The following is a 16163-nucleotide window of genomic DNA, read 5'->3' as shown; positions in this document are numbered from 1 at the left end:
CGAGGCAAGAGCATCCACTAGCCTTTTAATCAAAGTCTTGTTTCCACATCTTCCCGAGGCAAGAGCGTCCACTTGCCTTTTCATCAAAGTCTTGTTTCCATATCTTCCCGAGGCAAGAGCGTCCACTTGCCTTTTTATCAAAGTCTTGTTTCCATATCTTCCCGAGGTAAGAGCGTCCACTAGTCTTTTTTATCAAAGTCTTGTTTCCACATCTTCCCGAGGCAAGAGCGTCCACTTGCCTTTTTATCAAAGTCTTTTTTTCCACCCTTGCCAAATCAAGACCACTTTCCTGTGTTAAATATGATTGGACCATCGCACATATCGATAGTCCAATCAAAGAACGTTTCCCACAATCAACATACACGACTGGTACAACATCGTAAAAAAGTGATTTACCGCTGCCTGTCTTCGTTGACACGGATATGTCTTTTTCATCTTTTACAACCTCCCAACGATTGCCTGTTTTTGTCAGGGATGAAATCGCGAATGTTTTCATTATCTGATAATGGTCGTCGCCTATGGTAGTCGCCATCTTTGTGAAGCTACACGAGTTAAGAACAGCGATCTGATGGGATACCGCGTTTTCATTACAAGGGGCACAACTCGTGATCTACGCGTGATGGCGCCAGTGGCGCAAATGGTCTTGATGTGGCAAGGGAAGAAACTAGCTTTGATATAGGCTAGTGGACACGCTTGTGTCGGGAAGATCGAACGCGGCTGACCTTGATTCTTCTGATGAATGAATGTCCATTACTGCATTTAGGTGGTCAGTCTGTCATGGTAGGTCTCTACGACCCAACGCTCCAGTCAAGTTCTCAAGTTGATTGGCTACCGGAAACAGACCCAATTGTATGGCAAGGTAGGTTAAAAAATCCTTTACTTTCTATTATGTGTGTATTTGTTATTTAACGCCGCACACAGCAATATTACAGCACTATGACGGCTTCTTGTAAATAATCGAGCCTGGACCAGACAATCCAGTGATGGATAATGTGAGCAACGATAGACGCCGTCGGGGTACGACGACGTCATCTGAGTCTAAACTTTTGCGACCAGCGCGGTTATTTCTAACCAATTCTAACCCGGAATCCCCAGGGGAACACTTGTGGTATCTTATTTACGAAGGACATACATGTACGCATATTCACTACCACAATGTATCTATTGATAGAATTTTATGTTCATCTGGAATTCTATAATAACAGTCAATGTCGGAACTACTTTTTCGACTACGATTAGAAAGACAATATAATACAGCAAATTTGGGTTTTTGCTTGCCAAATAACATGTTATCTGAAGCGCTGCCTACTCCAAGCACAATGCTTACGTTATTGTCCTATTGTTGACATCAGCATTTTTGTCTTCACATGATCCCTGTCGGATAACCTTTTGCATAAAGAGAGTTCCATTATGACGTATTTATGTCAAGGGCTGGTACTAGTACGGACTGATGCCGATTTATAGTGCTAGCTCACTGAGATACCATGCCACAGTTTAACATGAATACCCCACACAGACACAGTATACTCCGAGTTTCCCAGGCTGTTGGTATACCTTTCAGCCGAATACGTCGCTTTGGGAATATAAACGAATCGAAAAAATAAGTTTCAACGTAGTTATATTACATAATTACGTGTTAATTCACCATCCTCCTAATTACCATGTGATATATCAGCCCAATCACTTGACATTTTTAAGTCAAGCTTTAATTGCTCACTCAAGAAACAGATAGTGAGTGAGTATGATTTTACGCCGCTTTTAGCAATATTCAAGCAATATCACAGCTGGGGGCACAGCATTGGGCTTCATACATTGTTCCCAAGAGGGAATCGAACCCGATTTTGTGGCGTGCCGAGCGACAGCTTTAACCACCAGGCTACGGAACCGCCCAAGACAAGGTGAGGGGAGGTGAAATGGGTTTAACGTAACGTCCGAAGATTATTGCACTTATATAGCGACGTGCATGTACGTGCATGTGTTTTTGTGGTTGCTTGTACTAGTCCGGACTGATGCGGATGTATAGTGCTAGCACACTGAGATACAATGCCGCAGTTTAACATGAATACCCCACGAAGACACAGTATACTGACTCCGAGCCGACCAGTCCTTGTTTTAGCCCCTTAATGTCGAGCGCCAGACAGGGTAACAACAAGTACCATCTTTTAACGTCTTTTGGTATGACGCGGTCGGGGATCGAACCCCGGACCTTCCGCTCTCCGGGCGGACGCTCTACCACTAGACCACGGAGGCGGTCCCAAGACATGGTTAACTAAGACGTGAAATGTATCATGTTACATATTGCAGATGGAAAGATTCCACGAGACGCTGTGCTGAAGCTCGTCGAGGTGGAGCACTTGTTCCCTGCTCTTTACATCTGCTTCTGTTGCGTTTCGGGACTAGGGGCGACATTGTCTGTCTTCTTTCTGGTGTTCAACATATACTACAGGGACCTACGGTCAGTAGCATTATCTGTTTTACTTTTAAGTTATACTATCGATTCGTGTAGCCAAGATGAAAACAATCTCATTAAAATCAGATCTTAGTTCTCGCTATCGCTAAACAAAGAGCTGAGGACATCCCATTACGGGTCAACAACCTTTCATCCGACCAATCAAAGCATCGCTTACCAGATCTTGAAAGTGACAGTCGGAATGTGTTTTCGAATCATGCAACCTCGAAAAGGTTAACACGGGGTATTCCGAACGACAGTTGCGGCCCGTACGACTGATTCCGTCAAAATTATCGTCTATCTCTCGCTTCCGTGGGATAAACTTTTGAACGGGGGAGGCGTTGAACAGTACCTGGGAAGCACTGCCATACAATCTGAACCAAATATTAGACATTCCGTAGTGTTTGTTTATTCAGTTTTCAAAATCTTAATCGAGAAGGTGTCAACATATTTTTTAAGGGTAGTCTGAAATGGAAGTCGTCAGGTTGAAACGAGTGCCGTGAAGCTCGATAAAGCTGCTCTCTAATTGGCTGATGTCGACTTCTTGTCAGTCATTTCAGTGGTCGGTCAATGTTCGCGAGCAACCCATGCTTGCCGTAAATGGCGACTATGCTTGTCGTAAGAGGCGACTAACGGGATCGGATGGTCAGGCTCACTGACTTGGTTGAAGCATGTCATCGATCCCAATTTCGTGGATCGATGCTCATGATATCAATCACTGGATTGTCTGGTCCAGACTCGATTATTTACCGACCGCCGTCATATAGCTGGAATATTGCCGAGTGCGGCGTAAAACCACAAACCAACCAAACCAATCAAAGTTCGCGAACGGTAGTTCTGATGTGACCCGCAATGGGATGTCCTCAGATCTTTGTTTAGCGGCAGCGAGAACTTAGATCTGATTTTAATGAGATTGAGATGAAAATAACCACTGAATAGTAACCCCAGTCAAATGCATCACCATCGAATAACCATTTTTTGTTTGTTCAGTTTCAAGCCACCATCAAACATGGGATGTACTTTCTGTTGCCGGCTTTTTACATAGTAAGCCGTCCTTTTTCAGGTGTATATTGACGATGACTATGTTGGTGTTTATTCCAGGGAGGTGAAGATGTCGTCTCCACGGCTCAACAACTTTACACTGATTGGCTGCCTGCTTCTGTACATGACGCCATTTCTGGAGAATACCAGCGCAACTTCCTACTCGGCCTTCTGTACTGTGAGCCATCATAGAATCAGGGGACTTCCCGTTAGCCCGTCAGATTTTAGTGGTCAATTGTTGTTGTTGGTTTGTTGTTTAACGCAATATTCAGCAATATTCCAGCTATATGACGGCGGTCTGTAAATAATCGAGTCCGGACTAGACAATGAAGTGATTGATATCATGAGCATTGATCCACGCAATTGGGATCGATGACATGCATCAACCAAGTCAGCGAGCCTGACCACCCGATCCCGTTAGTCGCCCTTTACGACAAGCATAGTCACCTTTTGCGGCAAGCATGGGTTGCTGTAGACCTATTCTACCCCGGAATCTTCACGGGTCTTTTAGTGGTCAAGCTTTTCATTTTTACGTGAACATGGTGAATAGTTCTATAGTAAAATCACCCACTGAATATATTTCAGTGGGTGAATTTACGAGGACTACGGGAAGCTATCCATTTCGAAGCACCATGAACTTCTGTAGTTGGAATATCATTCCTGTAACGACAGCTGAAAAAATGATAGGACACCGTACCAGTTCGTATTCAAAATGAGAAATATACGTTTTGACATATTTTAATGTACAAAGAATTTCGCCGTATTTTCGAATCAATGCTTCATGTTAGTCGTCTTCAGATTTATAAGACCGTCTTCTACTGGATAGAGCGTCTGTCCGGAGAACGGTTTGTTGGTGGTTCGATTCCCGGCAGAGTCAAACCCAAAATCGTTAAAAGATGGTACTTGTTGTTACCCTCCCTGGCACCCGTCAGTGAGTGAGTGAGTGAGTATGGTTTTACGCCGCTTTTAGCAATATTCCAGCAATATCACGGCGGGGGACACCAGAAATGGGCTTCACACATTGTACCCATGTCGGGAATCGAACCCGGGCCTTCGGCGTGACGAGCGAACACTTTAACCACTAGGCTACCCGACCGCCCCACACCCGTCAGTAAACTATGTCTGAGTGGGGGTTAAACTGCGGCATGGTATCTCAGTGGGCTTGCACTATAAAACCAGCATTAGACCGGACTAGTACAAGCAGCCACACACACAGAGATAAATGCTTGTCGCGAGTGGTAGAGCGTCCGCCCGGAGAGCGGAAGGTCCGGGGTTCCATCCCCGACCGCGTCATACCAAAAGACGTTAAAAGATGGTACTTGTTGTTACCCTGTCTGGCGCTCGGCATTAAGGGGCTAAAACAAGGACTGGTCGGCTCGGAGTGAGTATACTGTGTCTGAGTGGGGTATTCATGTTAAACTGCGGCATGGTATCTCAGTCAGCTAGCACTATAAATCGGCATCAGTCCGGACTAGTACAAGCAGCCACACACACACAGGTTCCTGCTTGTCGCTATATAAGAGCAATAATCTTAAACGCGACGTTAAACCATGTTTCACCTCGCCTCAACTCAGATTTTTAAGTATTCAGCACTTATGAATGACTATGATTTAAGTCATTATACTCATTGTTGAATACAGATGGGCCTTGTTTCAACCACTAGGCGACAATAGTGAGTGAGTGAGTTGTGTTTAACGCCGCTTTTAACAGTATTCCAGTTATATCACGGCGTGTCAGCTTAATGTGGGCGGAAAGCCCGAAGTGATGCAGGTCTCAGACGTTTACCACTTCAAATGTAATGTAGTGAGTGAAGCGGCATGGGTTTAGTCCAGTGTTTTTTCACCGACAACAGCCTTAAAGAACATATGGCGCTGTATATACTCAAGCAGTTTGTTTTCTCCACAATTCTTCACTGGAACATGTGGTAGACATTGAAAGCATATAAGCACGGCAGCTTGGTAAGCTAACATGAGGTGGGCACCCCAAAAGAAAACTAAGCACGCCTTGCAAAGGTTTCGCTTTACACTTCGCGTCACCATTATATCGCTCATTACGACGCAAAAATATGACGTCACAGTCGTATAACGAAATGCGCCAAATTCCAAGCTGTCTGTTTCCCCCAAAATGTACAATTTCTCTTTGTATATTTCCATCTTGCTTTCTGTCACACATCCTTTGAATATTGTGGTAACCGCAACTTTGCATTCTGTAATCTATAATTGTAGATATAATTATTTGAATAAGCCCATCGATAATGCCTGAAATAAGTACTATTCTATGTATATTAACCTCCGCGGTGATGCGGCCGTTAAATCGGCTGTTTCAACCAGAGGGGGTTTATTGTGAATAAAAACCTCTGACTGACCAATCAAAATATAGTATTTCCCAAACTCATGGTAGAACTGGTATTGCACGGGAGCTCGTTTAGATTTCTATATGTTCATAACGATACATAAGAATTTATGTGACGTCTTTGAATTATTTTTCTGTAGACTGAAAGCGCTGATGTTTCATTGGTGAAAGGCAAACCTACATTTTTTTATCTTTGTTTCATAAACTAACTATTCGATTGAGAAATGACATCCCGTGTGAACGGAGATAGGTAATCAGCAGGTTGTCAATTTTCTCTGGGTTTTTTTCTTCAGATCAAAGCGTTTTTCCTGACTCTTGGATTTTCACTCTCATTCGGAGCACTATTTGCCAAAACTTGGCGTGTCCATGTGATCTTCACTAACTCTACCAAGAAGAAGAAGGTAGCGTTGTAATAAAACTCACAAATGTTCATCAAATGTGTATGTTGAAATATTACATGTCTCTCACAATATAGGTTCATAATATCATATATATTACAATACAGGTTCATTACTTCTTACATTACAGGTGTTCATTACTTCTTACAATACAGGTTCATTACTTCTTACAATACAGGTGTTCATTACTTCTTACAAGTCGGGTTCATTACTTCTTACAATTCATGTTCATTACGTCTTACAATACAGGTGTTCATTACTTCTTACAAGTCAGGTTCATTACTTCTGACAATTCAGGTTCATTACTTCTTACAATACAGGTTAAGTACTACTTACAAGTCAGGTTCATTACTTCATTACTTACAATACATGTTAATTACTTCTTACAATACAGGTTCATTACTTTTTACAATTCAGGTTCATTACTTCTTACAATTCAGGTTCATTACTTCTTACAATTCAGGTTCATTACTTCTATGCAACACATTGAATACAGGTTTACAACTTCTCTCTTACAATGTATACTTGCGGAATAAGGAAACTGTGCTTCATATAAATCTCAATGAAATTAAATTAATTCTGAAATTAAAAAGTGTCTCTTTCAATGCCATTGGACATTTCTTCGAATTTGAGGTAGTGATTAACAATTTGCGCATACATGTTAATTTACCATATTCGGTTGGTGCATCTAAGGAATTGGTACCAGACTGCCACTTTAACAGTTCGGACGTTTCCTTGGTTGAGACAAATTAGTGGCCAAACCGTACGAAACCGGTTGAGGAGGCACAACAAACAACCGCGACGTCCAGCGATACGTCCAATTTTCTTCCACGTCACAGTCAGGCACGCCTAGCTTTTTGTAAACAGGTTCAGAAGATAAGACAAGGAAAGTATACTGTTTATTGATGAGACCAGGTTGTATCTGGACAGCACTGATGATAGCGCAAGTGTCTTCAGGCGTCCAGGGGTACGTGTTAGCGACGCTTGCGTTACTCAACGTCGTCAGTTTGAGGATGGAAGTGTAATGGTATGGGGTGGCATCACAACTCATGGGAGAACACAACTCATCATTGTTAATGGCCATTTGAATGGCGATTGCTACCGCGACATTGTGCGAGATCAAGTTCTACCCCTTGTCCAAATGAAGTGACGTAACGTCACACTGCAGCAGGAACATGACCGCCCACACGTTGCACGTTTTTGAGGCAGCGTAACATTGATGTACTGCCGTGGCCGGCTGTTTCTCCAGATCTCTCCCAGCAGAACATGTCTGGGATGAGATGGAATGATTCCTACGACAGGACCGGAACCAGACGGTAACGCTGTCTCGGTTGGCCAATTTTTGGTTGACGTTTGGAACAATATACCCGGGGCTGTTTTCAATCATCTGGTGTCTGTCTCGCCTATATATTTCAACTCCAGCGCCGGTCACTCTCGATATTGACATTTTTAATTGAATTGTTAGGTCACCCCTCTTTTAGAGCGTGTCGTTCTGTCTCCTGTTACCAGGTATGGGTTTTGTCAACGAATTTGTTGTCATAAAACATTTCTCATACGAATGACCAAATCTTATGTTGTTATTTTCAATAAAATAACATTTACACCACTTTGAATGATGCACAGTTACTTTTTTCCGCTAATATGTTTACGTCATGGATCTTAGCAACATACGTAACGGTTCATTACATGTATGGTATAATATGGTTGTAAGTTGAATTGATTTATCTTACCATATAATTTTTTACACAAAATATTTGTCTTGTAATATTGTTTTAAACGAATACCTTACACCATAGATTACATTATGTATCTATAGATTGTTAAAGACGGTCAGCTGATGGCAATGGTCGGCGCTCTTGTAGCCATAAATACGCTGGTCCTACTGACGTGGGCCTTTCTGGACCCCATCGTTGTTGTCGACTACGACCTCCCTCTGCAGGTAGGTGTTTACCGTATCGAGTGAGTGTATGTTCTTTAATGTCGAAAATTCCAGCACTTTTCCAGTGCTTTACATGGGACGGCGCCGTTGCCAGTGATCACGATTTCCGGATAATTAAATACGTAAGTGATATTGTCCATTTTAATTACATATTGATATCCGGCCTGACAGGATTTCATTGAACATCAGTATGTAGTCATGTTATACAATCATTGAATCAAACGGACATAAATATTACTTTCAAAACTGATTCCCAAAATCAGAACGTTTGGTTTCTTTTGTTGTTTGGTAAGTTTTGGTGATCGGGGCACAGTCAGACTGTTAGGCTCATCATCAGCTCAAGACCCTTGTCCCATCTGCACGCAGTCCAGGCAGCGACTGGGACTTCTCCCAGCAAGCGCCGCCTAGTCAAACCCAACCAGAACTTTTCGGAGAATGTGAAGACTCCCCAACACTGCAGCTTTGTGCATTACCCAGATTGTCAGAAGGGCTGTATTCCTGGTAGCAAACCTTAGGCACCGAGAACAATGGATAGTCGGACAATTTGGTATCTGGCGAGCCATTTTGAACGAAAGCGTGGTCTGCATATTGGCAAGTTTTTTCCTGAATCTTGTCAATCACAATAGTGTGATAGGACAGAAAATTCAAGAAAATAAATTATTTCATTGGGTTGTTCAAAGAGGACAAGATCAGGTTTCTTGGTCTGGATAGGTCTGACGCGCCTTTTCCAAAGAATTTTATATTTATCATTTTCCATGGCGCCCTCTACATATTCTGGATGGTAACATGGATGGACCACAAGCATGTCGAAGACGGTAATAAAATGATCGAGCCACTCCATCACGTCGATGAAGGTACAGTGTCTGTGCCAAAGCTGGGCATCCACTGACATTGTGTTGAACAGTCTCGTTAAATGCATTGCATAATCTACATTATTTACATTTTGATGCATAGTCACACATTCGAGTGGGAAGGGAAACCTTCTGTTTCACTATTCAGGCCAGCCGACTTCATCCACACTGCAGGGTTGCAGAGCTGATTTCATATGGCACTTCGCTTGGTTTACACCCATTTCTGTACCGACCAGCAGAACAGAACACTCAACAAAATCAACATTGACATTGAAATTATGTCCAACATCCTTGGTTCACAATGCCATTTAGAAAGTGGTCAAATGTAACTAATGTTATATTTGGGATAACACTTTCTTAGTAAAGTACAGATTTACTTTACTAAGAAAGTGTTATCCCAAATATAACATTAGTTATATCCTTGGCTCGTTTAAGAAAACTATATCTGGAATATCTTTATTGTTGTTATTGACACTTCGGTCCCTGCCCCCAGTTTTAGTTAACCCCCTTCATATGATTGAATTAATGCTTGAATAATTAATACTGTTCCAGCGGGATGACAAGGAGGATGTGATCACTCAAAGGATAGTGAAACTGTGCGAGTCCCCCAACCAGATATACTTCACGGTCGCACTGTTCGCCCTGCAGGGCATCCTGATGCTGCTCGGGGCCTTTCTGGCATGGGAAACTCGAAAGGTCTGTTCCCGTTATTCTTTGATGCATATATGCCTTGTCCTTTTGGTAACGAAGAAGAGACAATTGGAAACATTTAAACAGCAGATATTTGAGTCTTATATGATCGAGATATCACAGTTGGGTTACATCCTGAACAAAAAGTTGAATATTCGTTATGGTGTACCGAAAATAATAATTTTCCATTAATGATACTGCAATTATGAACTATCCTTGCCACACACTGAAATCTAAAGTGATTAAGCAAGACAAGTTACCGTATATAACAACCTCATGGGTGCATGGGTGCATGTGCTTGCCTACGACCAAGGGAAGATTAGGTTTCTAGGACCACTGTGTTGATCTAGGTCACGATGACTTGGTTCATAAAGTGTCATGGTACCTGCCCATACTATGAGTGAGTGAGTGAGTGAGTTGGGTTTAACGCCGCTTTTAACAGTATTACAGTTATATCGCGGCGTGTCAGCTTAATGTGGGAGGAAAGCCCGAAATGGTGCAGGTCTCAGACGTTTACCACTTCGGTGAAACCCACGAGCACGGGTATGGTGCTGACAAACCTAGAAAAACATAATCGGGGCGAACCGAGATTCGAACCCACAAACATAGGTTTCTGGCGTGCCCAAGGAACGCAACTCTGCACAGCGAATCGCGGCGCCTAAGACGACTGGGCCAAAATTACTGGTTTGTCTGATCTTTGATCAAATATTTACAAGCTACAACAAAACAACAAAAACATGCCACTTGTTTGTGTCTGAAGTGTTACTGAATAGGGGGAACTGAGGCCAAGCAGTTTATGGCACAGGGACTCTCTGTGCAGAGTTGCGTCCCTTAGTCGTGTCAGATCCGCTGTAAAATGGGGTAGGGCTATTCCAACCTCGCGGGTTTACATTTTCAACCCAAACCGAGAAGTGTTTTCTCTGATTTGTATACCGTCATAACAACATTTATTTATATTTTTTTAATAGTGTGTATTAAATTGCCTTACGACAGTCAAAAGCAACGCTCTTAAAATATATCTGACCAGGACACATACGATTTCCAACCAGTTCTGTGGTCTAATGGTTGGGGTGCCTGACAACTGGTCAGGGGGTCATGGGTTTGATTCTGGTCTTCGATTGTAGAACATTGGACCCTTGAAACCAAACTCCAAACTTCATCTTACCATTGGAACCTCACAGCGGGGTTGAGGTCTTACTAGGTAAAAGTAAAACTCATCCAAGGTCTTACTGCTTGTAGAAGGAATAGTTGGGTTCAGTGACGAGTACCTGCATATGGGTTTAAAACTTTCGTTCTCTTCTTTGACCCGCCATTACGTGAAAGATAAAGAACGACTCCGAGGTTAGGTCGTGGAAATAATACCGAGGCAAGATTGATTGATTGAGTATGGTTTTACGCCGCTTTTTCAATATTCCAGCAAAATCACTGCAGGGGGACACCAGAAATGGGCTTCACACATTGTACCCATGTCGGGAATCGAACCCGGGTCTTCGGCGTGAAGAGCGAACGCTTTAACCACTAGGCTACCCGACCGCCCCCCGGGGCAAGAGGGTATCAGTCATGCAAGACAGAGGAGCGAAGCTGGGCGGTCTTACATTGCCGATACCCGATTGCCGAGGTCTAACTTTACTCCACCAAAACCGAGGAGGAGTGCTTTATCTCACCTATGAACCGTCTAAATGCAAGAAATACCAGAAACAAATTGTGAAAAAATAGAGAGACCTTATAGTGAAACAATACAGTGTGTCGCGACATAAAAGTAACTCGATCAAAGCGTGTGAGTGAAAAAACACGTGCAGCATGTACCAACTGGATTCATGACATGTAAAATTAAACAACTTTTCATCACCTGCCTCGGTGGTTCAGTTGGAAAACAGTGGGTTACAAAACTTAATATGTGAGGTCGCAGGTTCGATTGCCTTCATCCATAATGAAAACTTTCATTTCTTGTCTTAGAACACTAGAAAAAAGTAAAACCCTTCAAGTGGTTATTACGAGATAGGAAGATACCTGCAATACAAGTGGCAGAAGCTTTATTAATATCTGAAATGCTGTTCATAGACGGGCTTTGGCCTCAGGGACTGGTGAAGCGTCACACGATGAGGCATAACCACTTCCCAGAGTCTACCGGACATCCCCCGTGGTCTAGTGGTAGAGCATCATACCAAAAGACGTTAAAAGATGGTACTTGTTACCCTGTCTGGCGCTCGGCATTAAGGGGCTAAAACAAGGACTGGTCGGCTGGGAGTCAGTATATTGTGACTGAGTGGGGTATTCATATTAAAATGCGGCATGGTATCACAGTGGGCGATAGTGCAAGAATCCATTGAACCCCATTTCACCTCACCTCACCTCACCTCACCTCACCTCACCTCACCTCACCTCACCTCACTCTTAATCTACCGTCAGTATCCCTGTTTGTACAATGTAGTTCATACGACAGGTGAAGCTCGATGGTCTTAATGACTCCAAGATGATTGGCATGTCTGTTTACAACGTCCTCGTGCTGAGCCTCCTCGGTGTCACCGTCTCCATGGCTCTCAGAACTCAGGTCAACATCAACTACGCCCTCACCTCCACCGTCGTCATCCTCGCCACAACCGTTACTCAGTGTCTCATCTTTGTGCCAAAGGTAAGACAACTATGTCCAACCAGGGATGCGGGAGTAGAATTGTTAACCTGGGATTGACGACGTCATTGATGAGGGTAACTGTACTACGATTGCGGGGTCTTTCTTCATGGCTAGGGGGGCAAGGGTGGCCCAGTCGTCTAAGGCGCCGCGATTCGCTGTGCAGAGTTGCATCCCTTAGGCACGCCAGAAACCTATGATTGTGGGTTCGAATTTCAGTTCCCCCGATTATGTATCTAGCTTTGTCAGCACCATAACTGTGCTCGTGGGATTCACCGAAGTGGTAAACGTCTAAGACCTGCATCACTTCGGACTTTCCTCCCACATTAAGCTGACACGCCGTGATATAACTGTAATACTGTTAAAAGCGGCGTTAAACCCAACTCACTCACTCACTCACTCACTCCTCATGGCTAGTAATTACAGTAATGATTTTGTCTTGTCAGGATTATTACAGACCGTCGTAATATAGCTTGATTATTACGTTTGTTGGTTGGTTGGTTGGTTGGTTGTTTTACGCCGCACTCAGCAATATTTCAGCTATATGACGGCGGTCTGTAAATAATCAAGTCTGGACCAGACAATCCAGTGATTGATATCATGGGCATGGATCCACGCAATTGTGATCGATGACATGCTTCAACCAAGTCAGCGAGCCTGACCACTCGATCCCGTTAGTCGCCTCCACCGACAAGCATAGCCGCCTTTTACGGCAAGCATGGGTTGCTGAAGACCTATTCTACCCTGGATCTTCCCGGGTCGATTACGTTTGCGTTATGATATGTAAATGTTACGTTTTGCAACGTATTTGGTATTTGTACCAGGTGCTGTCTGTAAAGAACATCGGGAATCAGGTTGATGACGTCGGTGACATGATGGCGGCAGCAGGCGGGAGGTTGCCAACCGTCGCCGGGACAATGATGACGTCATCGGCAGTTACAGCCCACCGTCTGATTACAGTGGAGAAGACGCTCCATCTGGTACGTACTCTATTGTATTGGTCACGTTGTTTTACGCTCCATCTGACCACTTTACTGACCAATACTCTATTGTAAATAAAATAATTTTTGGACCACCCGAGTCTTCCGTATTACTATAGTTAATATGTCATGGCACGACATATCAACTATAGTAATATGAAAGAGGATGTTTTTTTTCTAAACTTTATTTGAGTAGTATAGAACAAACATAAATAATGTGTCGACCGTGTTTATGTCACATTTTGATTATTGGATCTGTGTATAAGTTAAAGGAGAGAATATATGGATGTCAACTTCTTTATTATGAGGAACACAACGTTTCGGAGTATATACTTACTCCTTCATCAGGTGAATGATTGAGTAAGCATATACTCCGAAACGTTGTGTTCCTCATATTAATAAAGAAGTTGACATTGATAAATTCTCTTCCTTATGTGTATCACTTCTAAATGGACCCGTGAAGATTCCGGGGTAGAATAGGTCTTCAGCAACCCATGCTTGCCGTAAAAGGCGACTATGCTTGTCGTTAGAGGCGCCTAAAGGGATCGGGTGGTCAGGCTCGCTGACTTGGTTGAAGCATGTCATCGTATCCCAATTGCGTGGATCGATGCTCGTGATATCCATAACTGGATTGTCTGTTCCAGACTTGATTATTTACCGACCGCCGTCATACAGCTGGAATATTGCTGAGTGTGGCGTTAAACAACAAACAAAACTTCAAAATACCTTTCTAAGACGTGTATGAGTTCTACTTGTGTATCATCTTTGCAGAAAAATCTGGAAGTAGAGCGATTAAAGGCAGAATTAGAAAAGTACAAGAAGACAGAATAGGATGAAGCCAATACGCTGAAACTCCTTGGACGAGTTTATTGTCTTTGGATGTGATATAGACAAAAAAACAATTAACATTTACAATGCACATCATTGATTTTCGTCGTGTTTCCGTTTACATTATGGTATTTATCGATCACTCATACTTTCCTCGATTATCCAGCGTATCATACATATATACTGACGAAAATAAATAAGGGAACACTTAGTTTTAGACACAGTAAAATGATATGCTGTCATGGGTTCCCTGCCTTGTCTACCGAACGCGCGTTGGAAACAATGCGCACAAACACATCTCAACATTTGATTCTGACATGTTGAATTTGTATTTGCGTAATTTCAAATGTACTGACATTAAAGCTTATTTACCCATGTTTTTCATTGTTCCCTTTTTTGTTTCCATCAGTATACCCTGATAGGATTGAGATACACAGACACATTATAAAAAAGGCACGGGGAATAATTTTCAGAGAACTGACAGAAAACAAAGAAAGTGGTAAATGGTAGTCAGGCCTGAGTGAGTATGGTTTTACGCCGCTTTTTAGAAATATTCCAGCAATATCACGGCGGGGGACACCAGAAATGGGCTTCACACATTGTACCCATGTCGGGAATCGAACCTGGGTCTTCGGCGTGACGAGCGAACGCTTTAACCACTAGGCTACCCGATCGCCCTGAAGGCATGCAGCATTGCTGTATTGTTGTCTGAGTATGCATCCTCATTAACGCTGTCATACCTTGGCATGGGCGTCCAATCGCTTCTGGTTCTTTATTTCAGTCCTTCTGGCCATGTGGCTTATAATAAATTACAATTCATTACTATAGTCGCTTGTTATTTATTGAGAGTCAAAATAAATCCAATATGCTTTGATTGATTTGGTGTTATTATACAGCGGCACATCCAAACTGGTACTTAAAAAACTAAAAACTAAACAACAACTAACAAACTAAAAAACAACATAAGCGAGTTACGTGAACAGACTGTCTAAAACGATGTCCCCTCAAAACTACGAGTAACAACACCTAGCAACGGCGGATGATTGCGACTAATTATCGACGAAAATTATGTAATAGTTCTAAAATACGTCTATATTCTTCCATTTATTAATAACTTGGAGTTTATACGACAGGACTGAACAATATATTTAGTGGATATGACTTAATAATCTGTGTACTGAAAGTCTTTCTCTGTCGGCATTGATGTTCCTGTCTTCGAATTCCTTTCTATTATAAGTTTCAATGGATAAGCGTTATGAGCCGAGCGTTAAGACTACATGACTGTTCCGTCCGAGTGAGTGAGTGAGTTGGGTTTAACGCCGCTTTTAACAGTATTCCAGTTATATCGCGGCGTGTCAGCTTAATGTGGGAGGAAACCCCGAAGTGATGCAGGTCTCAGACGTTTACCACTTCGGTGATACCCACGAGCACGGGTATGGTGCTTCCAAACCTAGAAACATAATCGGGGCGAACCGGGATTCGAACCCACAATCATGGGTTTCTGGCGCGCCCAAGGGACGCAACTCTGCACAGCGAATGGCGGCGCCTTAGACGACTGGACCACCCAGTGCCCCCCAACAATGACATGATGACTTTACAGAATTAGGACAGTTTTCTCAATGTTCCTAAATCGTGAATTATTAAAAGGTTATTCATTTTATGCATATTGGGTTTGTAGTATTGTAGTATAATCTGTGTACAAAATGTTTTCTTTCGTTTTCTAAAGATGGACAAATAAACAAATAATGGCATTCATCACCTATGTCAGATGATTTACAAAGTGGGCATTTCCTTTCGGTTAAAGGTATTTTTCTCCTTCTTCCAGTTTCAATATGTAGATTATGGTTACAAGTTCTAAACTTAAGTAAGACTCGCGTAACGTACAGTACATTGGACATACCATGGAATTAGGTAGATACATTCCTGTAGGCATCGATCGCCAGGGTTCACAAATACAGGCAACTCATTTACATTGAGTGCATTCATCATAAGAATTAGACCATAGC

General features: G+C 42.7%; 1 protein-coding gene across 1 annotated transcript in view; it reads left to right on the top strand.

The window, feature by feature from the left end:
* LOC139475301 (gamma-aminobutyric acid type B receptor subunit 1-like) overlaps positions 1-14160 on the top strand; it is a 30573-nt gene extending 16413 nt beyond the window's left edge. Inside the window, exons 8-16 of the mRNA XM_071258530.1 lie at positions 764-859; positions 2305-2455; positions 3551-3668; positions 6136-6243; positions 8057-8179; positions 9583-9726; positions 12164-12352; positions 13174-13329; positions 14101-14160. Coding sequence (XP_071114631.1) covers positions 764-859; positions 2305-2455; positions 3551-3668; positions 6136-6243; positions 8057-8179; positions 9583-9726; positions 12164-12352; positions 13174-13329; positions 14101-14160 — 1145 coding nt within the window. The remainder of the gene's footprint in view (positions 1-763; positions 860-2304; positions 2456-3550; positions 3669-6135; positions 6244-8056; positions 8180-9582; positions 9727-12163; positions 12353-13173; positions 13330-14100) is intronic.
* The last annotated feature ends 2003 nt before the right edge of the window (positions 14161-16163 follow it).

The sequence above is a fragment of the Haliotis cracherodii genome, unplaced genomic scaffold (assembly GCF_022045235.1).
Source record: "Haliotis cracherodii isolate W230 unplaced genomic scaffold, xgHalCrac1.p SCAF_3, whole genome shotgun sequence".
In the NCBI taxonomy this organism is placed as follows: Eukaryota; Metazoa; Mollusca; class Gastropoda; order Lepetellida; family Haliotidae; genus Haliotis; species Haliotis cracherodii.
Note: the sequence above shows the minus strand (reverse complement) of the source record. Positions and strands in the feature narration are given on the sequence as shown.